Source organism: Centropristis striata, chromosome 7 (genome assembly GCF_030273125.1).
Source record: "Centropristis striata isolate RG_2023a ecotype Rhode Island chromosome 7, C.striata_1.0, whole genome shotgun sequence".
Lineage (NCBI taxonomy): Eukaryota > Metazoa > Chordata > Actinopteri > Perciformes > Serranidae > Centropristis > Centropristis striata.
The window spans coordinates 31,495,167-31,521,939 of NC_081523.1; the positions used below are offsets into that span (position 1 = coordinate 31,495,167).

General features: G+C 38.5%; 2 protein-coding genes across 2 annotated transcripts in view; both read right to left on the bottom strand.

Moving 5' to 3' along the window:
• Window positions 1-7,726: 7,726 nt before the first annotated feature.
• Window positions 7,727-11,744, bottom strand: LOC131975254 (tumor necrosis factor ligand superfamily member 15-like). Its single transcript, XM_059337871.1, has 4 exons — window positions 11,130-11,744; window positions 9,997-10,027; window positions 9,655-9,714; window positions 7,727-8,936 (listed from the first exon to the last, which is right to left on the bottom strand). The coding sequence occupies exons 1-4, from the start codon at window positions 11,349-11,351 to the stop codon at window positions 8,518-8,520; spliced, it is 732 nt and encodes a 243-aa protein (XP_059193854.1). The 5' UTR covers window positions 11,352-11,744; the 3' UTR covers window positions 7,727-8,517.
• A 2,106-nt stretch (window positions 11,745-13,850) lies between these two features.
• The window catches only part of si:ch211-158d24.2 (multiple epidermal growth factor-like domains protein 9), a 33,554-nt gene continuing 20,631 nt past the window's right edge, over window positions 13,851-26,773 (bottom strand). The window contains exons 4-6 of the mRNA XM_059337514.1: window positions 26,440-26,583; window positions 18,535-18,804; window positions 13,851-15,974 (exon numbers count right to left, since the gene is read on the bottom strand). Of these exons, the coding sequence (XP_059193497.1) occupies window positions 15,448-15,974; window positions 18,535-18,804; window positions 26,440-26,583 (941 nt within the window). The 3' untranslated portion in view covers window positions 13,851-15,447. The remainder of the gene's footprint in view (window positions 15,975-18,534; window positions 18,805-26,439; window positions 26,584-26,773) is intronic.

Sequence of the window (26,773 nt, forward strand, 5' to 3'; positions counted from 1 at the left end):
AATGTTAATAATTACAGCCCAATCTCCAAGCTTTCCTGTTTCACAAAGACTCTCAAATCTCTCGTCAATCATCAGCTTAAGTCATTCTTGAAGAGAAATTATATTCTAAATTCAATTAAATCCCTAGTTTATTGATCTGTCTAAAGCCTTTGATACAGTTGAGCATTCGATTATAGTGGATGAACTAGCCTCGGCTGGCCTGGATCAACATGCCTGCAAATGGTTTACAAGCTATCTTGCAGACAGAACACACTGAATCTACACATTCAGCAATTCTGGAGGTCACAGAAGGTGTTGTATATGTTTTATTCATGGTTGTTGTTATACTGTTTTACTGTCTTGTTGTGTTTTGTTTTGTTTCTCATGTGTTGTTTTATGACTAAAACCTATTGTATGTAACTAGGGTGCCATTGAAAATGAGACCCATGTCTCAATGGATTGTCCCTGAATAAATTAAGGTTACAGTTTTTCTCAGTCGCTTTGGTGCATTTTTCACTATTTACATTTGCACAACAGTTAATGCCTTTCTCAAGACAATTAGTACAAACTGCAAAACCTTGTTGATAACCTGCAAAAGTGTGTCACTTGCACAAAATGGATAGTTCATTCCTCAAAAGCAAGTGACATCAAGATGAAAAGTCCTGACACCATGTTTATGAATCAGATAGTCAAATGGTTCTGTCATGTTTTCATTATGACAGTTTACTCTGTAAATGTTTTCCAATGCAAAAAAGTCAGATCTTGGTGATGCTACCTGAAAATGCTCAAGACAGCACTATATACTGTTTGCACAGCCATTTGAAAACGACAGTAAAGTTACACATTACTGCATTTAGTGAGGTAACTGAGTACAACACACTGGATATTTATGTTTCATATTTTTACTGAATGGGTCCAAAAACCATGCATTAGGTTTAATTGGCCCGTAGGAGGGAATGAGAGTGAATCTATATGTCAGCCCTGCGATAGTCTGGCGACCTGTCTCGCTCAATGTCAGCTGCTCCAGCCCCCCGCGACCCGGTTAAGGAGGATGAATGAATAATGGAACTGAACATACAACATACATAGTTTGTCTCATAGCCTCATAGTTTCATCTACATCACAGCCAATATCATCTCTGGCAATGCAGCGAGGAAAGTATCTCCTCAAGTGGCAAGACTCTACTGTGATGTCATCACTTGTCATCCCCTGTGTCACAGTGTCACAGTATTGTAGAAATGGTCCACACTGTGCTTGGTTCATATATGTTGTAAAGTGTGTATGGGTTTGTGGGATTCAGCTCTGAGTGATTGTATAGAAGTGGCTTATCATTGGTTGCAACTAATGCTTCACACAGCCCTTCTCATCAGTGAAAGCTGAGGTTCACCTGAGAGAAATTGACATGACATGACATGACATAAGCAAATGATAATGTTATAAAACAGCAGAGAGTTGAATGAAAGCAATTGATGCATGTCCAAAAGCATTTGTGATTTGTTGTGAGGAATGATAAACTGCTACTATGATGTGCACAAATGACTAAATGTTGTGGAGGTTGAACTAATTGTTGTGCAAATGTTAATAGTGATGTGAGAAAAGCACCAAAGTGACTGAGAAAAACTGTAATATGCTGGACAAAACACCAGTAATAGTAAATGGTAACCAGCCAGTATTTGTTGTACATGTTGTACATATTTAGAGATTTCCCCAGCCTTCTGAATCCGAACCTGATCTATTCCTGTTTTTTAATTAGCTGTTTTGATTCATATCAAGGATGGATAAAAATGATCAAAAAACCCTCCAGAATATTACATCAACATACCAATACATGGTCATTTGGAAATTTCTGTATTTTCAGAAATTGGATGACGAGCACTTCTGTTCTTCAAACTTCTAAGAAACCTATTTGTTGCCATTATACCTAGGAAAGCTCACTGCAATTAACTACCTACTACTGATGACTCACCAATGAATCAGCCAACATGATTTTCCCATAAATGAGACAAAAAGTCTGGTCTTTGTATATAAACAGGAGACTTGTGGTTGTGGACAGTGAGCCAGTTTTCATTGAAATAGCATGACGTCAGAGGTCTAGTTTCCTATGATGGCAGTACCTCCAGTATATTCCTAGAACTGAGCCTGCTATGGCCTCCGGAAGAAAATGAAACCTGCGAAAATACGGACGGCATTGTTAAAAAAGCCCAATCAACAGCCAGAATGGGTGGAGCAAAGTAAGAAAAAACATTCCAAAAACATGAAATCTTCCCTCCTTGAACCAAGAAAGGCATTTTCAGATTGAGATAATAAACAAAGGAGAAGGAGAAAAATCAAATTCATCATCACACAAATACAGCAGGGATAATGATGTCTTTGTGATCCATCACCAGAAATACAGCAGACTTCTGGGACATCTCCTGTTGTGTTGTGTATCTGACTCGGAGCCATTACCATACTGTGGTATAGGGCTTTCACACATTTCAAAATCCGTGCAAAACTGAAGGCAGTGTGGTCGTGGCTTTGGTGTGTCTGCCAGTAATTCTGCTCTGTTTACTACTCTATAATAAGTTTGCATATCATGAAATCTGGACTGCTTATTCAGATTGTTTATTTGTTCTGCTGTGTACACACAGCAAGCAGGATGTTGTTGCAAGTATATTTCTGTTCTGGGGACCTCCCATCAGAGGTTGTGATGGAGAAGAAGATGCTGCATAAACTGCTGTGCATCATGGAAAACACATCACATATGTTTAAAGATATCTTGCTCAGACAGTGGAGCACTTTCAGTTAGAAACTGATCCAGCTCTGCAGTGACTGAGAAGTCCGTCCCGCCAGCTACCATCTACTCATATAACTCCCCACTCCCCACAGGACAAGCTTCAGTCTTCCCTCTTGTGATGGCCACAGCCTGTATTTTATTGCACTTTTTGCACTTTTATGTGAAGCACTTTGGTGCGGCTCAGCCATCTGTAAATGCCCTATATAAATAAATTTGACTTTGACTTTGACTTTGACACAGCCGTGGCCACACTACCATAATAGTCTCCAGACTATCACAGGGCTGACACATAGAGACAGACAATCATCCACGCTCTCATTCACTCCTACAGACAATTCAGAGCCACCAGTTAAACCTAAATGCATGTTTTTGGACAGTGGGAGGAAGCCAGAGTACCAGAGAGAACCCACACTGACAGTGGGAGAACATGCAAACTCCACAAAGAAGAGGCTTTTGAAGAGCCACAGGCCAGAGTCGAACAGGCGACCCTCTTGCTGTGAGGCAGGAGTGTGTTAGAGAAATGCATTGAGGAAACCTTTAAAATTAAATTATCTGGCCTCCAAAAGTAAAACCTCTCACCTATTTCTCTGCACAGATCGTTTAATGGAGAATGATGAGCAGGAGACGTCCAAGTTCTCAGTTTAACATAATTTTATTACAACATGTCAAAGAATGTGCAGTTATACAGAGATCTCCGGGTTCACACCTCACTTCCCTGATACACATGATTAAGGCGGATCAGTTCATGAGGTCTGAACCCCCTTCTGTCCCTCGAACCCTTTTTTATATATTCTAACAATGTTTTCCTAATCATTAAGGTAGATTTCTTCCAAGAAGTGCTGCCCTCTTGATCCGTTTATTCGTCAGTTTTAATCAATATAGGGACACGTCATGTCACCAGGCAGAGAAGATAGTTACCTCCTCTCCCCAGCACACTGTGTCCTTGACCTAGCCTGTTCCCCAAAACATTCATCAAAACCTCCTGCCTTGTTATGACTTACAGAGATATATTTGGAGACACAGATGTTGCAATGTGCACACAAAATATAAAACATGAAATATGAAACATACAATATATTTTTGTGTGATAATAGAATCTTACTAAGTTTAAGCAGTTGGGATACATGTATTTATAGTAATCATAGTTTCTAAACCAATATTAACACACAAACATAATCATTGTATCAAAAGCATATTTCATGATTAATCCATAATTACATAGAGAGAGATAGCACAGACAAGGTTCGTGAATTACGCATGCATAGATAGTGACCTTTGATACAGATAGTGACCCTCATGCACAGAGACAGACAACAGAGACAGAATAACATATTAGTGTTAAGTGCTAATAGATTATGTTTATTTTAATGGGTTAATTTTCCTGATTTGCTTTGTTGGTAAATTAGCTGTTGGCTTTTGTGATCAGTGTTTGTCCACCCCCTCTTGTGTTTAGTCATGAGGTCTGTTTGCCTTCTGTTGGTTTGTTCAGCTGACGGTTGTACAGTTTTGTTAATTTGACCTCTTTCATGGGCCCAATTCTTTATTACTTTTGTTTTTAAATGTTGTTGCTTTATACTTTGAGTAAATAAAGACCCCTTTTTTGAAAATACTACCTGTTGTCCTCATTGCCGTCAGACTTGGTTCCCCACACCCCTAAAGGACAAAATATCTGATCCATAACTACTTGCACTATATGTCCACCTTCACACATGTACATATGTACTGTAAAATTATCCCACTTTTAAACAAGTTGTTGTTTATCATATATGGTATATTGTTGATAAGTATTGTAATTTTTTTTTTCTTCCTTTTTTTGCATTTGTGTCTGTGTTTTCAATACATGCTGTTACAGTAAAACCTGTTGGTATTAATCAAGTACTCAATCTAAGATGCTTCCTCCTCATTATGAGGAGTAATGATCAATAGTATAATGTGTTCTGTGACTGTAGAGGAGCTTTCCAAAGTCTGCTAAAAATACAACTGATTATATCATCATTTATTTCAAGTTGGGCTAAGATATGGCAAATTTATAACAGAAAACCTGAGTTATAAACCAGGGGTGGGGAGTTTGAGGACATGTCAGGTAAGGTCAAGTGTAAGAAGCACCTGAGTTGCATTGTGGGGAATGCAGACTGCAGTGTTTTTAGAGGTTGTCCCATATAGTCCTGCAGCTAAATGGACTTGATTCCTGGAGTACCTTTCAATGTCAGCCAATCAGCAATACATATTATTGTGGTCATACTAAGCCCCTATTTCTTAAAGCTTGTCACTACAGACACACCAAAATGGCACTAAAGATGTTCCTAATATCACATGTACACCTTCTATATCCAAAATGTGAAATTCAAAAACATTGTTTTACTTTTTAAGTTCCTACAAAAAGCTTTGAAAGTGTTTCATGATTGATTTAAGCTGATCACAATACAGAATCTCCACTGAAGTATTGATTACACTAAACTCACAAAACGGCACATGGTTTTCTTACCCCATTAATGGGTAGAAATGATCATGGCCAAGTGCACATTACTCAAAATCTCAGTTAATTCAATTTATATGGACAACCCCAGTGTAGGGAACAACTGGACCAGATATTCCAGCTAAATGGTTCACTTTTACCTTATCGGGCGCATCTATCTGATAGTACAAACCTAAGAATATAATACATTTCACATTCTTTACATTCCAATAAATAATAAAATGTTCCTAAAATAAGGCATTTGATATATATATATTACATCAATATTCATTCCAGAAATTCTTTATATCAAATTCTTTAATTAATCTTCCAGGATTCATAGTATTCAGTTTAGTAATATAATGCATTGAAACAAAGAAACAGACTGACTGGAAATATATGTATATGAATATGTCCTGGGGATATGACTGTGTTTAGGACCATGGAAATATGCCAAATCAGCAGCCAGAATGGGTGGAGCACACATTCCAATACATGATTCATGTTGATGACTAAATAGTCATGGGTTTAACTACAACACATTCAGTAACTGTATTACTTACAATTATGACGCAACTATTTTCCTGATTCATGCCTCTCTTCCTCAAAAGCAATGTGGCTTTAGGAAAAACAAAAAAGCTTGCTAAATCTCATACAAGTAAGAGAATATGGGGAAACGTGTCAAGAGACAGTTCAAACATGAAACCACACATTTGTACTCCCAGCTGACAGAAGGAAACCACTTGGCATTTGAAGTTTAAACTCTGCACAACATACATAAATATATAATTAACAAATCATATGATATCTGTCAAAGTAGAAGAAAACATCAAATTGTCTGGCACCAACTCAAAATACAGTGCCCCAGTGAACTAAATACAAGGTTCATGCACTTTTTCAGTGGTCAAATTCACTTTTCAAGGACTTTCAAGGTCCATTTTCAAGCTTTTCCAGTACCTTACAACTGTTGTTAGTTGCATGTTTTAGATGAGTACTTACATGCTAAAAGGGGTAATTTCACTCAACCATACCAACAGCGATGGTATTACGCTTTTAACAACCAAAAGTACAGTTTGCTAATCTCAATATTCAATTTAGTATTTTTTTCATTGAACATGTGATTATCTATAGTCAGATTGCACAAGAAATACAGTAAGAATTTCAAGCATTTTCAAGCACTTTATCCAAAATCCAAGCACTTTTCAAACCTTGAAAATACAACATTAAAATTTAAGCATTTTAGAGGATTTCAAGCATCCGTATGAACCCTGTAAATAATACATTAGAAACACCTTTAACAGCCCTTTTTAAGCACTTTTGTAAAACCCCAGAGAAAACCCCTTCCATGAGGCCATGTTGAGAAATGGCAAATTCATCACCACACAAATACAGCAAGGATAATGATGCATTTGTGATCCATCACCACGAATACAGCAGACTTCTGGGTCATCCCTCTAGCATCTTGAGTCAGACTTGCAGCCAGATGTGTTTCTGACTCAGAGCCATCACCATACTGTGGCACAGGGCTTTCTATTATTTTTGCATCTTTCTACAACATTACTTCAAAGTGTCTGTGGTGGCACTGGAAAGGTCAAGCTTAACTTAAAACTGTGCAAAAGTGAAGGAAGTTCTGCATCTTAATCTTCATAACTTGATAATACGGAACACCTTAAGACTACAACAGAAAAGCAATCATGGCAGCAGCACTGTGTGGGTGATGGATTTGGTTTATGTGGGTCTGCCAGTAATTCTTCAATGTTTACGACTATTACAGTCATTCAACCATGTCTGGTGTACCAGTGTTACACCACAATCTGGGACCGCTAGTATTCAAACTTTTAAAACTTGGCAGGGGAAAAGAAAGACTAAAAGGCCAAATTATGAATGTTTTGCATCTACTCCTCTGTGGACTTTCTACTGCCATCCCTGCTTTAATCACCTGAATTGTCTTTATAACAATGACACTAGTACTGTCACAGTCCCTTTCATTCGCACATTCCTACAACTTCGTATCCGACCAGTCATCTCTCAATTTCATATCATCATGTGCCTGTGCTTATGAAAGACAATTTTTACCAACAGTCACAGATTTTATCTGCTGTTCCCAATTGATCTGTCATTATTTAAATTACATTAATTGACTTGTTTCTTGCTCGTTACCTTTAATATTGGTGAAAGTTTAACAGACTGACCTATTGTTTATCATCTTCAGTAACAGCGATTAAAAATGTGACCTAGTTTTAAAAAGTTGGCTGTGGACAGAGTTTACAATTTCTAGTAAGGTAAGGTAGTGAAACTGAAATTTTTATGGACTTAGATAAAACAGCTGTTGCTAAGAGCGTGTTGGTGTTGGTGTTGGTGTTGTACACACGTCAAAGGTGTGGCGTTTTATTGCCTTACTCTGGATCTGTGCCCTGGAATCCTTCCTACAATAACACAGCCATGCTTGCTACTGAACACTGGTGCAAAATCAAAAGGGTGGTGGCATTTTGTTTTCTATGAATGTATCATTCATCATGAATTCTTTTGTCAAAGAATAAAGCTTTTGACAAATGTATCATTCATCATGAATTCTTTTGTCAAAGAATAAAGCTTTTGACAAAATTCTACAGAAATACACTTGCAAAGAAAGACTAGTATCATCTTATAAGCAAATGGCCAGATCAATTCACTATATTTTTAGTAATCAATCAATTTTTTTAAGTCTGAAAGATGACAGAACACACTTAAGAAATGCTGACTACTATACAGAGCCAAAAGTGTGGTCTTCAAATTCCTTACTTTGTCTGACCAATCACCCAAATCACAGGCATTTAAGTGACAGAAATCCTCACCTATGAAATGCTTTCCTTATTGATGAACAACTTTTTGAAAAATTGCTTATTATTTGCTCACAATCAATCAATCAACTTGTTTCTAGACAATAAAAGATAATACAATGCTTAAAAAACATATCGAATAAATTATAGAATATATTTAATACAGCTGACATTGCCTATTTTGCCAGAACATATCTGCTCTTTAGATTAGTGTATCATAGCGGAATCATTGTTAAGCCATCAGTATGTCTTTGTGAGCTGATATTAATGAGTTTAACACAATGTAGCTTATAACCTCAATAAGATAAAGCAAAGCAATAGTTGGGCAGCTAGTAGCAGCTTGTCAGTGTAGCATATTCATCAGTGGGTTTAAACTCTTCATGAGAAGTAATAGTACAAGAAAACCATAAAAATACTCTGGTATACCCCCTTAATTTTCCATGGAGTTAAAGGCACAAACAACTTCAAAATCAGATTGACTGACGAGACTACTGAGGCAGAAGTTCAGCACCAAAGAACACCTGGTGTTCATTCTTAGCAATAAGGCCACGGTGGGATGATCTCACAAATAGTCTGTCTTGAGCCTCCAGGGAGAACAAGCCAGAAGTATAGAGGGATTTAGTCCACAAATTCAAACTGCAACTCACTGTGTCGACCGATGACAAGAGAAGAATTTCGTCCGGGTAATTATCCTGGATATAAAACACCCTGTTGGTGAGTTTCTCTTGCTTGTCACACTTGTGGTTATCCTTGCTCTCATAGGTGATCTGCAGGAAGACCCTGTAGATGCCCTTCCTTGGCACCACAAGATTCCCATTCGAGTAGCTGAAACCTCCATGTAAGAAAACATGTCCAATCTCACTCTCCCATTCAAGGTTTTGCCCGTCAGTGTTGTTGCCTGTAGGAGCTAAGGATGAGCACAGAAAGGTAAAAATTTAGTTGTGACTCCTTCTGTTCCTGTACTATTTCTGCATAAGATGAGATATGTCACATATTCAAAGTCAAGATGTAAACATGCTCAAACATAGGCAGGCAACTATTTGACATAAAAGCCGAAGGTGTGCACCTTTTTATTACAATCAAAATTTATAGTGCTTGCATGTTTTGTCTGATTAACATGGCATCTCTCAGACAGGCAGACAAGAGGATCTGAGAAACCTGCTGATTGAGTCTTTGGTTCAAATGAACAGTTGCACTGAGTCCAAGTATTGCTGGGTGCAACACTTGAAGTACTTCCCCTTGCCCTCCTCCAATTCTGCCATTCTAGACACTCCTTCACTATCACTAGCTGTATCCTGCCAAATATATATGGAATTATGGTAAACTACAGTTAAAACAGGAGTGTTACAGCTGTGAAAGAAATGTCATCGATTTTAACCGCTGGGGATTGTTCACTATACTAACCATCTGCTGGTGGACATTTTAATCTGTATATTTAGTTTTAGTGCTTTTAGGGCAAAGCAAAAAATGCTAGTAAGTGGAGAGACAAAATAATACATGTTCTTATTGTAAAGAGGTTGAAGTCAAGATGAGCATGTATAATATGAGCCTGGCAGCAAACATCGGTGCCTTTCTAGGAAATCACAGTAAGCTCTAACCCTGGCAGCCTTGCACTAATGTTTTACCTGTAAGCATGGCACTTGGATTCTTGTCGTCTTCCTGTTGCTGCTGTTGGCCAATGGACCCTACAGAAGAAATTCAGATTATTGTTCAACATATTGATGAAAGACTGCTTTTAGAAGCCTGTATATAGATAGATGGATAGATAGATAGATAGATAGATAGATAGATAGATAGATAGATAGATAGATAGATAGACAGTGTGCATAAAAAACACATAAAGTGCATAGCGACTGCATGTTATGGCCAGACTTATAGCTGTTATTGTACAGTGTGATGGCATGTGGAAGGAAATATTTTCTATATATGTCCCAATATATATAGGAAAAAAACAGGATAATATTTACCTGATGCATGGCTGTCAGGCTGCATCGTCGGCTGTAAGGAAACAAACAGTCTGAGCTACATTTGTTCAAATTCAACAGTCATGATGCAAGGATTAAAATTTCAGACAAAACTAATATCTAGGTCTATTTGTATACTAAAAAATAGCTAAAAGCTAAAAAGTAACTGGGTTTAACCAGCATAAGGCAATCATAACGTTACACTGTTAAAATAATCGCCTAAGTCATTTTTTGTCAAAATAGTTTTTTGCCTAAATCATCTCCTCATGACGCCGGCCACCTATGGTAAAATCACCTACATCCTCAGTTGATCAGATCATGTGATTTTACCCCTTTAATATAATGGCCTATGTCAAGTGTGTGACTTAAGCGGATTCATTATGCCTAAGTCAAAATAAAATGTGACTTAGGCAATTTTTTGAACATGCCATTGTGACTTAAGCAAGATATGGTAACACTATAATCAAATGTACATGTCATGAACATTAATAACACTTTGAAGTAACATTATTGCTCATGATACTTGTCATGTTTCTGACAGGCTTGTGTGACTGTTATGTAGACACCTTCAAAATAAAGTGTTACCATATCAAGTAATTTACTTCTCTTAAGTTACATAATTTACACACAGTGTTATTACTATGCCAATAGCCATCCTTTGTTACATCCTTTTTGAGTGGAATTATCAATAAATGTCATATGTTACACTTCTGGTGAAGTTTTTTGTGTTTCCTGCCAAACTTGATAATAAATTAGGCGATTATTTTTAACAGGGTGACGATAAGTATCCTTACAAGCTTTATCCTGACTCAATGTCAGAGGGCCTTATTGTTACTAAGCAACCTAACAAAAACTAATGACAAGATGGCATCGCCACTGCAACACCACTTGAACATTGAACTATTTCGAAAGCGTAGCCCCGTAAAACCGTGTAATATCCTACCGTTGTTATGAACATGCCATTTAGAGCAGTATATTCAAAGTCCATCAACAAGTTGCTTTAGTTTAATGGCAATAATTAAGGCACATTAGACTGTAACTCATCATTTCATTTCATTTCAATCATTTCAAAACAATTATTTGGTCAAAAGCAGCGCCTGTTGGCTGAAGGATTGCTCGGCAGGAACATTAATTACCTCTCTGTCCGCTCCTCGTCCTCCAAGCAACACCGTGATCATTAAAGCCAGAGCTGCGGAAATCATCAGTAGTAGCGCCACGGCTAAACACTGGGCCATTCGCTGTCTTCGTGGGTCTTTCTGAAGGAGAAGTTGAACCAAAGTGTTTCCCCGGTGTCCTCCTGTCTCCTCTGTGCAGCGTCCTTCCTCCATGAGCCGCCGGCTCCCATCCAACATCTCCATTTATTAGCGCGGTATCGCCCACGTTGAAAAACACTGCATTTCTTAGGAGTCCTTACAAAGTGGGGACTCAACCACGAACTTCCTCTTTCTAAGGTTAGTTTTTTGCGGAGACTAGAAACGTTTCCTCTCTGACACGAGATACTATTCACAACAATAGCGCCCGTACTCCCACTCGAATAGTTTTGATTGGTTTCACTCTCGGGGCAGATGAACCCAAAAAAACAAAAAAAACAAAGGACTGTCTGGTAGAAGTTTTTACTGTACCATATTAGGACATAACCATATTACATCACTCACTCACTGACCCTCCTTAGGCACAATGTCATTAATAACCTGCAGACTGATATTTCAGGATGTTTAGTGAGGGTGGGGTCAGGGTGAGGCAATGATAGCGCGTCAATATCGTCACACTGTTAAATAATCTAAAACCTAAGTCATTTTTTGTCAAAATTGTTTGTTTTTTTTGTTTTTTTTGCCTAAATCATCTCCTCATGACGCCGGCCACCTATGGTAAAATCGTCTACATCCTCAGTTGATCAGATCATGTGATTTTACCCCTTTAAGATCATCACTTCTTTGACAATTTGCCACATTCATAGGCATCAGATAAGAACCCAGCAAAGAAGAGCTATCTGTTTATCTGTGTTTTATTGTTGACACTAATATTGGTAACACTTTATTTTGAAGGTGTCTACATAAGAGTGACATGAGCGTGTCATAAACTTGAAGTAACATTAATGCTCATGATACTTGTCATGTCAGGCTTGTGTGATTCTTATGTAGACACCTTCAAAATAAAGTGTTACCATATCTTGCTTAAGTCACAAAGGCATGCTCAAAAAATTGCCTAAGTCATTTATTAAGCGGATTCATTATGCCTAAGTCAAAATAAAATGTGACTTAGGCAATTTTTTGAACATGCCATTGTGACTTAAGCAAGATATGGTAACACTTTAATCAAATGTACATGTCATGAACATTAATAACCCTTTGAAGTAACATTATTGCTCATGATACTTGTCATGTTTCTGACAGGCTTGTGTGACTGTTATGTAGACACCTTCAAAATAAAGTGTTACCATATCAAGTCATTTACTTCTCTTAAGTTACATAATTTACACACATTGTTATTACTACGCCAATAGCCATCCTTTGTTACATCCTTTTGAGTGAAATTATCAATAAATGTCATATGTTACACTTCTGGTGAAGTTTTTTGTGTTTCCTGCCAAATTTGAGAATAAATTAGGCGATTATTTTTAACAGGGTGACGATAAGTAATAACATACTTACAAGCTTTATCCTGACTCAATGTCAGAGGGGCGCCTTATTGTTACTAAGCAACCTAACAAAAACAATTGACAAGATGGCATCGCCACTGAAACGTGTGGCAACGAAATTTTTTGTGTTTCCTGTAAAACTTGAAAAAATGATTTAGGCGATTATTTTAACAGGGTGACGATATCATATAATATTCCTTGAAGTTATCTAACTGCCGATCTACTTCCCACACAAGAGGTGTGTCAAAGTGAAACTTACATTTCATTCATCTGAAAATACCCATTGTTGTCAATTTAACCTCAAACTAGCATAATCCAATCCACAATGATAGCCACAGGGGCAAGTCATCATATTAAATGCATTGTAGGAGCATTTTATTTATATAGTTGGGTTAAGTGGCCAGACATTTTTAGACATATTGGAACATTGGAAACAAAAAGTGATACAATAATAACAGATCCCTTCCACAAAAGATGTGTTTGTGTTAGGACTGTCTTTGACAAAGTACATTTTTAGTCCTATGGTTTTGTCGACTAATCAATTAGTTTATTTAATCTACAGATCTTTAAATAGATTTAGCATGAGAATAGCATAGAAAATACTAATGGACTAAAGAAATCAGAGGCAGCTAACACTCATGATTTTGTAGATGAATTGATGAACTGATCTGACCGACAGTTTCTCCTAAAATAATCCTGCAAAAGCAACATTTTAATCTGTATGTTTACCACAGATGTGCTCATTATTTTCTTAGAAATAAGCTATTTAGCATGGAAAAAGGATAGAAAATGACTCATCGATTACATTTTTTTTGTTCCAAGATCAAAATAATCAATTACTTGACTAATCAACTAAGAGGGGCAGCCTGTTAAGAGATAGACAGGCTTTAATGTGTGGATAAAGCAGTATGCAGTTGGGTAACAGGCAGGACATCAGAGGAAAGGAGTTTGCATCAGAATAACATGGAGAGCCTGCAGTTGCACTGTGGATGGAGATCATGGGAAGATCGATTGCAGACAGTGTTGACAAAGAAGGGAAACAGGAATTAAGGGAATTACTGGAATAACTGTTGTTACTTGGATATTTGAGCTTGTCTATGATTTTATTTTTCCATGTAAAAACCATGTCTGTGTCGTTACGTCTTCAAATATCTCTGGAGGCAATCCTTAAAAATGTGGCAGTGATTTAAAGTAAGGGTCTGAGAGAAAGACAAAGGAAACAGTTAAACCCATTTTTATTTGAGAGTTGAGCTCTGATTTGGGGGTATTATTTACACAATTCTTTTCTTTGCTTTGAGTTTTAGGTGGTGCATTTGCGTCACGCAGCTGTGTATATGGCAAAGTCCACTGAGAATAAGAAATAAAAATACAAAAAGCTGTGGGCTGACTGCAACATCACACCCTGGAGAGTGAAAGACTGGGGGCTTGTTGAGTGACAGTGTACACACACTATTCTACCTGTACAATAATAGTGCTACTATTCACATTCATCTGTACAATAATCATATTTACAGTGATCACATTAGGGAAAGAGCCAGTACCTGAGGAGTTAGTTCCATAATTAGCGTTACTCATTCACCGTGGTAAAATGAAGTGCACCCAACCAATGGTAGCCTAAACAACACAGAAAACATGGGATCCATCTACAGGATCAGGCTTGAAGCTTTAAAGTACATCAATTGTAAAGCAACTCAGTGTTTTGGTTGATGCAACTTGATTGTAGGTGATAACAATGACCAGTAGGCTGAGGATATTTTTTACCATGTGCAGCCTGGTTTCACTCCAAAACAACAGTATCAGTACTATAATACTGTTTATGGTTTTTTTTAATGGTCTTATCCTCTGAGACTGAGTCACAAAACCCAACCTCTATATAAATGTGAAACATTTTAAAAGGGTTTTGTTAAATTTTGCTGAGGAAGGCAGCAAAGAACAGATTACATTACAAGGAGATTATGTGATTTATGTGAGCACAGTGTGAGTCACTAACTACACTGCAGTAATGCCAAGTGGTGAGAGTTTATTGACAGAAGTTGTAGTTTCTTTAAAAGAAACACTCCTCGTAGATACTTCAGGTGAGCTGGCACGCTTTAACAAAAGACGGGAAGCTATAAACAAAAGATGAGGTCATTAAAATCCTTGTGCCAGCACCCTTCATCTTCCCCTATGATTCTCTTCAAAACACATAAACTTTACATGAAAACATATTGGCCAATTCAAATTACCATTGGACAGCACATAAGATAAAACAACATGAATAAACACACCATACATGTGCAGCATTTCTCCCAAGAATGAAACGTCAACCAATAAATAAGAACTGAATAAAAATTAATTAAATAACAATCATTGTCTTAGTTCAAGATAACTGTTAAAGTGATCCAGTTATAACTTAAACAGTCAAAAGTCCATTTTAAAAATATCTGAAATGCTAGTAAGTCACCTTACCAGTGTCAGGATCATTATTTCAGCCAACAGGTGTATGCTTTGCACCTGTCCTATGCCATGCCAATTACCTAACTAATCAGCACAGCAGTGTCCTCTGCAGGCAAAACTCAAACCAAATACTTTTTTCTTTGGACCCTTTTCACTGATCACCCATTCCACACAAAATCATATCAAAAAGGGAAAACCATTCAAGTGGAAACTCTGTGTCTCTTTTCCATATCTTTGATCACATCTGCTTGATCTCACTGTGCTGCAGACCAGCAGGGTAACAACAAACAGTCATACATGAAGGAGCTTTGGATTTGGTTCTTTCCAGCAGCTTTGTGTCATCTGTAAAGTTAGGTGTCCAGTTTGGGGATGGATGGATGCTAAGCCTTGTAGCAGTTGCCCTGCGTGGTTAGTGCCAGCTGGCCGTTGGGCGCCACCTCGTTGGCCTCGTCCTCCAGTAAGCCTGACACGTCAGCGTTGGGGATGCTGTCGTGGTAGCTGCTGAAGCTGATGTTGTCCTCTTTCAATTCAATGGTCCAGAAGGGGGCGTTGAGCTTGCGGTTCTGATACTCCCGGTAGGTGTACACGCCTCCAACAAAGCCCAGCAGTAGCAGCACCACCAGAATGATGACGGCCAGGATGATGATGTTGAACTGTGTCCAGGAGACTTCCGTCAGGGCCGCTGTGGTGTTGTCAGTGGGGCTGCTCAGGCTGGTCAGCAATGCCTGGGTGGTAGCGGCAGTGCTCAGAGCGGTGCTTGTGTTGCTGCTGGACACGGAAGCTGGGACGCCTCCTGCGGTGGCAGAGGTCAAAGTAGTGCTGGTGGTGGTTGTGGAAGGGGAAGACGTGCTCGATGTGGGGGCCTCTGTTGTGATGGTAAGTACTGGTGTGGGAAGGAGCCGGGATGCTGAGGAGAGAATTTGAAAACACAAGTAATGAACGGTTAAAGATTTTATTTCACAGCTTTGTTGAATTCCCAATCCTCATAGGGCAATGTGACGAAGGCCTGTAATCATTATTAGAGCCGGGACTTTAATTAAGATTACACAAAAATTGACTTATTTTTGCACCGCGGAACGTTTCTCACTGGATGAGTTTCAGGCGGACCGATTATACTGGAGCACCAACTAGCGTTCATGAGTTCAAACAACAACAAACCACAGTGAACTTGAACGAAGAAGCTGATGAGACCGCTTTGGTTGGCCCCATGGATGGGAAATTTTGTTACAAAAACGAACAGATGGAAGCGTCGATAAGAGGTTATTGAGAGAGTTGGACTGAAATTAATTAGATTTTTTTAAACCAGCTGTTGGTAAATCAACAAAGTCTGTTATGGCCTCTGAAGCAACAGAGAGATAGTTTCTAATAGTCAGGGTTTCCAAGGTTCTGAATGTACTTGAAAGTATTGTGTTTTACTTAAAAAACCAAAGTATTATAGTTTACATATAGTCTGCCTACCTATAGGCTACCTGAATTTCTGAAATGTACTATATTTCTAAATATGCTATTGCTACACTTAATGGCAAAGATTGCACTGGTCTGTTGGACTTGAACAAAAATAAACAATATTTTATTGCTTACGCTTATGTATTCAGTCATTATTCAATGGTATACTAAAAATCCATGTGAAAAAAATTACTTCTCACTGTTCTCAGGTCAAATATTTATATGTGATTAAAATGGGATTAAATTAAATTAATTAATTACAAAGCCTCTAATTAATTAGATTCATTTTTTTTAATCAAGTCCCGGCCCTAATAATTACTGAAGTAGTAACAGAATGCTGTTTTAGACTCCCGCTTTTTGATGTATAAACAAAGTAACTAGTGACACCTTGTGGCGTAAAGACACAACTACCTCTTAAAAAAAGAATGTAGCAGATAACCTGCTACATTATTTTTTCTCCTCAAATGTAAAGCTTTTAAGTAATTCAAAAAATATATATTTAAAGTCAGTAGTTTTGTCTTGAAGTTGATGTACAGTTGTGCACAGTAATATTGGAAATATTGTCCAACTGTCTCCCTCAAACTAAGAGATTATAAGCTATGTCCAAAGTAATTCATTAACTACTTCCTATGTGATAGACACTTAATAATTGGATCTACAGCAAGCGGCAAATCAAGATTGAGATGTTTGTTAATCATTGTGCATTTTCAATCATCACTAACACATCTATAAAATACAGCGCTTCACATTGTAGGATTGTTGTAGAAAGTAGTATACATGCCACGGGAACACACTTCAATAAGTCAGCTTTTGAGGGTGTTCGGTTGTGTAAAGTTGGATCATATTTTTTAATTGAAACTATCACAGCGACATTCTGAAGTAAAAAGTGTAACTGGTATCAATACATTTTAAAAGATCCTGCAAACTTAGATGATTTGAATTGTTGTGGTTGATAAGATTTCTTGTCAACACTTTGTTAGTGTGCTTGATTGATAACTCCCTGGCTCTTCTGTTGGCTTTGTACCATCTGTAAGGGTGAAGTAGCTTTGATGAGGGTGTCATGCATGTCAAGCACTTAAATGGTCATCCATTGGTCATTGGTCATTGCATTGCATGTGCTAAAATGTGTCTGTCACTTCTGTCAGTGATTATCCAGTTTCAGAGCCCCAGTATTGTGCATGCCAAGTCCCTGGAAAAGCTACTTCAATGGAACTGACCCAATGTTAAAGTTATTAGTTCCACTGGTGCATTTCTTGCTATGGCAAGTCAAAATGTCTGCTGGAGGAAAAGATCTATTACTTTTTCTAAGCCGTTGCCAGAACCAGCGCACAACAGTCCGACTGTCTGTTTTTACTGCTTTGAGCAGCTCTAACAATGACTCAGTCATTGCAGGGACTTTAGCCTGCTTGCTGGCATGTTTGAATGTGCTACTCAGTGTTGTATGCAATTGGGACATACGTGTCCAAAAATATCCTCAGGTAGTTCTACAACGAAAAGAAGTTGGGATGCTGTGTAAAATGTTAACAAAAAAGAATGCATCAAATACAGAGTTTATATTTACAGAACTAAAGTTGATTTTTTTTCCAGATTGAACATTACCTCTTAAAACACACCTGCTCTCGTGGGTTTAGAATTCGGGAAAGGGTTACGATTAGAAAAAAAAAGAAACTTGAGCCAAAGCCTATAACAGAAGAAGGTTACATCTTGTAGTTACTGCAGTTGTGCTTATTCAGCATATGACTAACCAACCAAAACTACACTAAAAAAAACAACGCTTTTGGGTCTAACACTTCCCTTAACTCTACCTAGATATATTTTCGTTGTTCGGTTTTAATTTGAATACAGAAGGGAATAGCTAATTATTCATCATCGTCATTATTATTATTATTTAGACAACGTCCAGACTTTTTGGGGATTGGTTGTATTCCCTCACAAAGGAAATTAAAATGTATGAATAATGTATATATTAAGTATTTAGTGACATCACGTCTGAATGACAGTGTATTGTGGTTGGGTCTTACTTGGACGGGTGCAGTTGTGAGCTCGGGCGTCCCCTATGAAGCCCTTAGCACAGAGCTGGCACTGGGGCCCCGTGGTGTTGTTCATGCAGCGGAGGCAGTGGCCGGTGTCGGGCTTACAGAGCTGGCTGGGCCCCTGAGGGTCTGCATTCCCACTGCAGTCACATGGAACACAAACCCCAGATGCTTTGTAGAAGCCAGAACTACACTGGTCACACTGTGGGCCACTGTACTGGAGAAGGCACTGGTCACACACTGGGGAGCCACTGGGATCTGCACAGGAATAGATAAAGACAAACATCAGTACCTGCCCATTTCTAATCATGACGCAAAACTTTCAGGCCTTGAAAAGAGTTTCCAGAACATCACCATGCAGCAGCACGTACGTAGCTTTGCCTTCTTCCTGGAGTATTAACATAATGCTAAGTTGGTTGTGCAGTTTGAATTTAGACAAATTTTCTCTGGAAAAGATTTTGTACAGTTCCTTAATAGTTCATGTCTTTTCTAGATTATTCATCAACATGTATGACAATCCCCATAAAAAATACATCACTCAGAACTCACCTTTAACCTCAGCCCCGGTTAATAAATCACGAATAGTCAGTTAAGTCATTATTTTTATTGACCATATTGCAAAAGGTAGTTTAAATATTCAATTTTAGCATCCAGTTTTGAACACGCATGCTCTTTTCTTTAATCCTCCCCCCAAAAGAAACGTTGCACCACTAGGGGGCTCAAGATGACAATCTATTGATCTGGGAGGGCCGTGTTCTGTGAGTCTCCACACAAGGCTGCCTTCTTCACTGTGTTTACCCTGTGAATCTCAGCTAACACAGTCACTGCTGTCATACCCCGGTCCATCCCAGTAATACTCTGTTGGTGAGGCTAGACCAGGGTTTGGGTTTTTATTGATATTATATTAATAATCAATCTGATTTATATAGCGCTTCATAGAACATGAACAAATACAAATACAAATACAATACAATACAAATGTGTTACTGAATGGTTTGATTATGATGAAAATGATGCTAATCGTATGCTATGACCTTCACAGTCATCAGATCTTATCTGAACAGAACGCCTTAGAGATTTTGGAGTGACTTGTCAGAAAAAGCTCCCCAGCACCACATTATCAAAACACCAAATGAGGGAATACGTTTTGGAAGAGTGCTGTTGTTTCCTCCTGTAGAATTTCAAATACTTTTAGAATCAATGACGAGGACAATAAAAGCTGTTCTGGGGCTTATGGTGGAACAACACGTTACAAAGATCTGACTTTATATTCAATTTCTATTGATATCTCATCATTCTGTATATAAAGTATACTTTTATCACCATCTATCTGTATATATATCAAGGTTACAGGAGTAACACTGAACATCACAAATAAGTAACATTTAAAAATGAAGTGGACTTTTCAAAGGGTCAGATGGAGTTTTAATTGATCCCAGTTCCTTATGAGAACCATCATGCTGTTGTATGTTGTTTAGAAGGCTCAGCTTGTCCCCTGTAAGCACCAGCCGCTGGTAATATGACGCCTCACCTCCTACATGTCAGGAAGTACAGTATAACCTGTTAGCCTCAGCAGCACAGTGTCCCCTAAGGGAGAACTGCTTCTAGCCCAATCCATGTTACGTCAGTAACATGTCTACAAAACCTAGTTATGTAGAAATGTTGCAAAGCAACATGCAAAACACAGGGCCAGTTAAGGGTTAACTAGACGGTAGGCATATGTCCACAGGCAACCCGCAGGTTATGCTGCATAAATTCTTTCATCATTTCTATTTAACTCTAAAGATCAGCATTGATTTATTATGAAGCTAAGCCTATTATAAATTCAAACATATTTACATCTGATGCATCTTGTATAATATGTTTGAGTACAATGTCAAATTAAAGGCATCCATCCTGAGTAGATAATATGCCTTTCTCCTCAGTCATGTCTTCAGCTCCTCCTGGGGGATCTCAAGGTGTTCTCAGGCCAGGTGGGACATATCATTTCCCAAGCATATTTTAGGGCTACACAAATGTCCCCTTCCCGTTGGGACAATTACCTCCACAGGGTGGCATATGGGAGCCCAAACCACCTCAACTATCTGCTTTTAATACAAATAAGCAGTACACGGATGTTGCTGAATGTTATAGCACCTGGTAGGGTCTCCAATGGGGAATTGTTTTCCAGTTAAACAGCTAGATATTTGAAGGCCCTTATGATGAGATCAAAACACAACATAGGCACATCACTTGGGTTTGGGAAACCGGGCCCCCTCCTGGAGACATGCCTGGAAGAGAAGCGTGGCTGGGATTAGCCCTTAAAAGTGGTGGGACTGCCTCAGTACAAGCTCACCAACCACTAGGAAAGGAGTAAGGATGCAGTGTATTGCCAGTAGGACAGTGGGCACAATAGGCTGAACTGTGGCTGTGGAAAGTTAAAGTGGTTTTCTAAAGATGTGTAAATAATTCTGATAGGTATATAAAAAGGTGTGACAATTACACAACACATTTCCTGTTAACTGCAGCTTTGTAGACCAACTGATGCTCTTAATTCAGACTCCAAACCTCCCCACAACAGAGCTCCCAGTGTTGAATGATTTAGACACAGATAACTGCCTTCCAATGGCCTCGATGTTGGTCTCTATCGAGTGAGGTCATGCGACTGTGCTGTATTCCAGCACTGTGCACTGTGCAGGCTGCTCCTGGTAAGCTTGATTTAACCTCTGCTGAGAGTTCAAAGGCAGTCGGCCTGCTGGGTTATATAATCAGGAGGAAACATGAGCTGCTCTGCAGTGCATTGGCCAGAGGACCTGACCTGCTTGTTTATCAGCATTCCCCACTTTGCTGACCATGTAGTCACTGTCTGACAGTTAAAAAAGGAGAAAAAACAATATAGTGAAAAACAAATTAAAAATGACACAAATATTTGATGAACCTCAGGCTAAACTGAATGAGCCCAACCATCCAATACCACTGAGTAAAGATACAATCATACATGGATGATTTAATATGTGTGACCCACATTCTGAACTGGTGCAGTGCTCTATTTCACCTCCCTGTGTGTCAATATGGAGAGTTATTCGTTTACTGCAACAGGACTCATCAGCTCATTTAGAAAGAATCTATCCTCCAGTGTGAGGCCATGATACCTCTACTGTGGCATCTTCTCATTTGTCACTGTTGCCAGGGCAACCTCCACTTGGAGGCTGCTTCTCTTTCCAGCTCAAGTGTTTAGTGTAAAACGTCCTCAACAGCAACACACACCATTAATTTAAAAGCAGCTCTCTGTGGAAACGATCCTACACATATTTCTGATGGGTTCCTCTGTAGCGCAGCTCTTCCTACGGTGTTTCTGTCGAAGCAGAGACTGTGATGCTGCCCATCCCCCCAGTCTGTTGCTGCCTGACTGGCGCTGAAATGGCCCAGCTGTGCTCATGCTGTCCCAGCTCAGCTCAGCCTGGTTTGTGTCCCTTTCCCTCCCTCACACGTTGCACAAGCTCCACTGCTCCTAGGCAGGGGCAAACATAACCTGACAACCTAAGTGCATATATACATGTTGCCATGCAGGCTGCTGCCAATAGGAAGTGGTCAGGACAAAGCAACACTGCTGATGATTGGTCCAGAAAGGGGGAAGGGCAAGGTGAAAGGACATAATGAGGAATAACTGTGTAGAGTGAACGCAGTGATGCAATGCTGAATGGAACGCTCAATTGGTAGTCTGAATAATGTTTAAGAGCTGTTTGACGTGGATAAGCTATGATCTGAGCTGCTGTGTCATGGTGTGATGCTCGAGCCAGAAGAACTCAAACCATGAAAGGTTGATGACACACAGCAAGGCTTAACATGGCTCCTGGCCACAGTGTAATTAAGGTTGTGGAATTGGAGTTAATCTCTTTTCATTGATCAACCCATTAGCAGAAATAAACCAGGTAACACAATAATTATCACACATAACAGTATGAAAATGCTTGAAACAATTAGTACATTCATTGTGAAAAATCTAATTTTATATCATCAGAAATAGAACATTGTTGTGTTTTGACCTGTTGGTTGGACAAAACAGGGAATTTGAAGACATCCTTTTAGGCTCTGGGAAACTGGGAAATTTTAAATTAAATTTTCACCTGTCCACTAAACTAATGAGAAAATTAAGAAAATAGTCATTGAATGAACAGATAAAGTTTTTGTTTATGGTTTATGGTTGTTTAGGGTTTTTGTGACAACATCATCAGTTTTGGCATCTGGAAACATTGCATGGGAATTTGTTTATAGTTTTTCATATTATATATACTTTGATATTTTATAGACATATCTATTATTCCCATCTAATAATAAAAACAGAATGAATGCTAATTAAAATAAGCAGTAGTTTTCTTGCCAGCATGGCCCATTAATAACACGAATTATCAGAATTCTTAATGAACTCAACTGGGTTATTCATTATGAACCAGGTAACTTGATAATTGGGTTATCTTTGGTAAACGTAACTGGTGTGTAGATTTTATCTGAGATATGTTCCTTAATAGAAATCAAAATGTTAACTAAGATAACCAGTTGATACCAGTTCAGTAAATTAGTTGTATGCAGAGGCGGATTTCACACATACTGGTTGGAGTTAGAAGTGGAGAGAGTGCAGTGGGAAGGCAGAGATCCGACAAATGCTGCCTGCTCTCATTATTCTGTGTCTGTACTGACAGGCCAGTGGCAGGCAATAACATGAATTCTTGAATTCATGTTACGTCACGTAGCACAGGTTGATGGTGTACTAATACTGAAAATGTTTTTTTTGACACACAATTAAGCTCCTTTGGTCCCTTTAGCAGTAAAGTTAGCCAGGTGCAACCCTTCATGGTAAGTTATGATTTTAAAATGACATTTCATTTCTGTAGTTCAACCCAGATCCCAACCCAGTAGAGACCTTTGGGTGTGTTGTGTAAGTAGGGCAGCAGCAGCCTGGAGGTGAGAGAAGTAGGGTCATACAGGAAGGTCACTGTTAGTCCCAGACTGTCTGGAAACAGATCGAAAGCACTCTAGTTTGTGCTTCTGAAACTTAGAAAGATATTTTCTGACAAAAGCCAAAACATTTGGTAAACTATTAAGACACATTGGAAGCAAATATTTAATACTTTGTGAAAAAAAATGCATGTTGCTACCCATGACGAGTACTGTAAGTGCAGAGTACCAATCAAAGCCAACCCACATGTATGTATCTGCCTTTTTGGAAACAAAGGCAACAGAACTGTATCATTTGGTGTTGTTGTGATCGGACCACAGGTGAATCTTGGGTTCATTTGTGGACTTTAACTGATATGGACTAAAATGCAACAGCATTCTCACTGAAGTCACAAAATCAGATCAGAGTCTTCTGATCTCTCTTTCTCCACTGCTTGCCGAGGCAGCAGAACCTCCATCTCCTCAGGAGGAGACCCAGAGGCCTGGATTCACCAGCCCCCCCTCCTCCTCCCTCATCTCCTGCAGAGCCCTGCTCAGGATGAGGCCTTCTGAAAATGTCCTTTTCCAATAAGCAATTCTTAAACAACTGCAACTCTGATCTATCCTGCGCATCAAGGTTGCATGAATGAATGCAAAGTTCAAGGACTTCAACAACAAGGATGAGCCAGAAACTTAATTTGCACAACGGCAAATTATTGAAACAAAACCGACGCCCTCTCTGAAAGGACTTCTCCCCTTTCTCAACTGGACTGTGAGTTAATGTAACTGGGCTTAGATAAGGAAATCAGCAAGGATTTTAAGTACAAAGGATCTGACCCGTAATCAATGAGTTGGTTTATATGTTTAAGTATAACTATTGTGATATTGGTATAGCTAAATCATTTGAAGTTGTAAGTTAACCATGTATTACAGACGTACATGCAAACGTACTCTACTACTCAACTTCTTTGATTTGCTCACACACTGATTCACATAAAATATACTTTCAATTGGCTTTAACCCATTTAGGCCTAAAACGCCTGGAAAAAATGCCTGCAAAACCTGAAACCTTTTTTTGGGTAATTCTGTGTCTTTTTTGATAATTTTATGTCTTTTTTTTTGTAATTTTGTGTCTTTTTTTGGGTTATTCTGTGTCTTTTTTAAATAATTTGTCTTTTTTTGGTAATTTTGTCTCCTTTTTGGTCCTTTTGTGTCTTTTTTGGTGATGATTTCAAAGTTCTGGAAAAGTCTCATGTTGCATTGCAACACTCCCACATGTATTCTGATGCATTTCATTGCTTATTGTTTATTTAGAATAAATACCTTTTTAAACACAAATGCTGTCAAGTCAATGTTGTACACTACACGATATGCCATCCTCTTCTATGAAAATAATTCAAAATTCCTTCAACCATTACTAAATAGAAATATGGTAATCTGATTATAATTATTAAGTTAATTATAAATCAGTGTTCCAAATTGATAATTTAGTAACTTAATGAGACTGATTTAGGTGAATTGGCTATATGTTTCTCTGATTTACATTGGTGCCCCTTTTTTCGATGTGACTTAGAGTAAATCAAGTCCTATCAATAATTATAATTAATAATTGTTTATGATAATTATTCATAATTCTGATAGCCATCTAACCACACTTTTGAACCAAGAGATCCACACAAGTGTTGCTCAGGTTCATCCTTGCATATCTGATATCCTTATGGGAGGGATAGCATTTATGATAATGCCCCCTTTTAAAAAAAATGTTTTAACATATTTGATGCCCCGTGCAAGGTATCATTTATTCATTAAAGAGGTATCCTAAATTCCCAACAGTGTGGCATGCACAATCAGTCAACACAAAATGCAGATGGTGAGGCAGATATTTCAATGCACCTCTCTCTACGACTAAACGAACAGACACTGCAACTAATGGCTTAATTTTAGAGAGTGGATTTTTCCTTCAGCGCCACACCACTCGAGATGTGTTGATTCATGAGCTATTCATACAAATGGTACTTAAAAGTAAAAAAGCCATTCGGTTCACTAATGGAACTAAATTAAAATTTTAGTTTTGTTCACTTGTCTGCATTGGGACTGGGGTGGTAATGACTCAGTGCTGGCAAGTCCTTCTGAACAAATGGATTGAACTTACCACAACTGACACAAACGCTCTGTTCTCTGACTATAAGGTTATTGACTTTTACAAACATTGAATGTTTGACATATAATTAATTTAAATACTCTTACATTGAATCTGGCAGGGTGTTTGATGAGAATATTGATACCATTTTCACATCTGACAGTTAAATGTAAAATGCAGCAGGCAGCTTAGCTCAGCACAAATACTAGAAATGGTCCAAGTTCTGTTCAATGATTACAAAGTCCACCTACCAACACCTCTTGAGCTCACTAATTAACACTTGTTTGTTTAATCCATACACAAACCAAAGGTTTGCTGTCATACAGGAGGTTATGTTCCAGGATATTTTTTGAATGGCTTGGGAGAAACTGTTGACTAACTATTCTTTTAATCTTCATTTTTTTATTCACTCTTTAAAGTCTTGTTACAGAACACTCAGATGTTTAAGAAGTTAACTGTAGCACAAAATGAGAGCTGCAAAGATGAATTGATTAGTTGTCAAACTATTACATCACTTCCCAGCTATTTTGATAATGTATTAATCGGTTTAAGGATTTTTTTAATGCCGGCTTTTTAAATGTGGATATTTCCTGGTTTCTCTGACAGTAAACTGAATATCTTTGAACTGACTGACAGTGTTAGTGCTTGTGAAACATACACTATGGACATTTCAACAAGGTTAAAAAACGAGATTTCCAACAGAAGGGGTCATTAAGACAACACCCCAACACTGACTTAATGGTGTGTATTAAACCAATGAGCCTATACTCGCTGCAACAAACCAAAGATAAGACGCTGAACTCATTGCCTGATGTGTAGTTTGAGGTAGAGGCACTGACCGGTGCGACAGGTGCCGGAGGAGGTGGAGTTGGAGCAGGGACACGGTGCACAGGCCAGGGCAGATTCAGGTTTGCGGTAAAAGCCAGGCTTACAGTCTTCACAGTTTTGTCCCTGGGTGTTGCCCTCACAGTTCAGACACACTCCTGGAGGACAGAGCAGAGGTCACAAGATTAGATTATTTCCTGGATCTGTAGACTTTAACATAAAAACTGAGATAAATTGGTTACATAACTACCACTATCTTTTTTTTTCCAATCACAGGTTGGTCACAGAAAAATCCGTCCACTAGTATGGCTTTTAAAATAGTTGGACCATTTCATGCCAGAAACATAA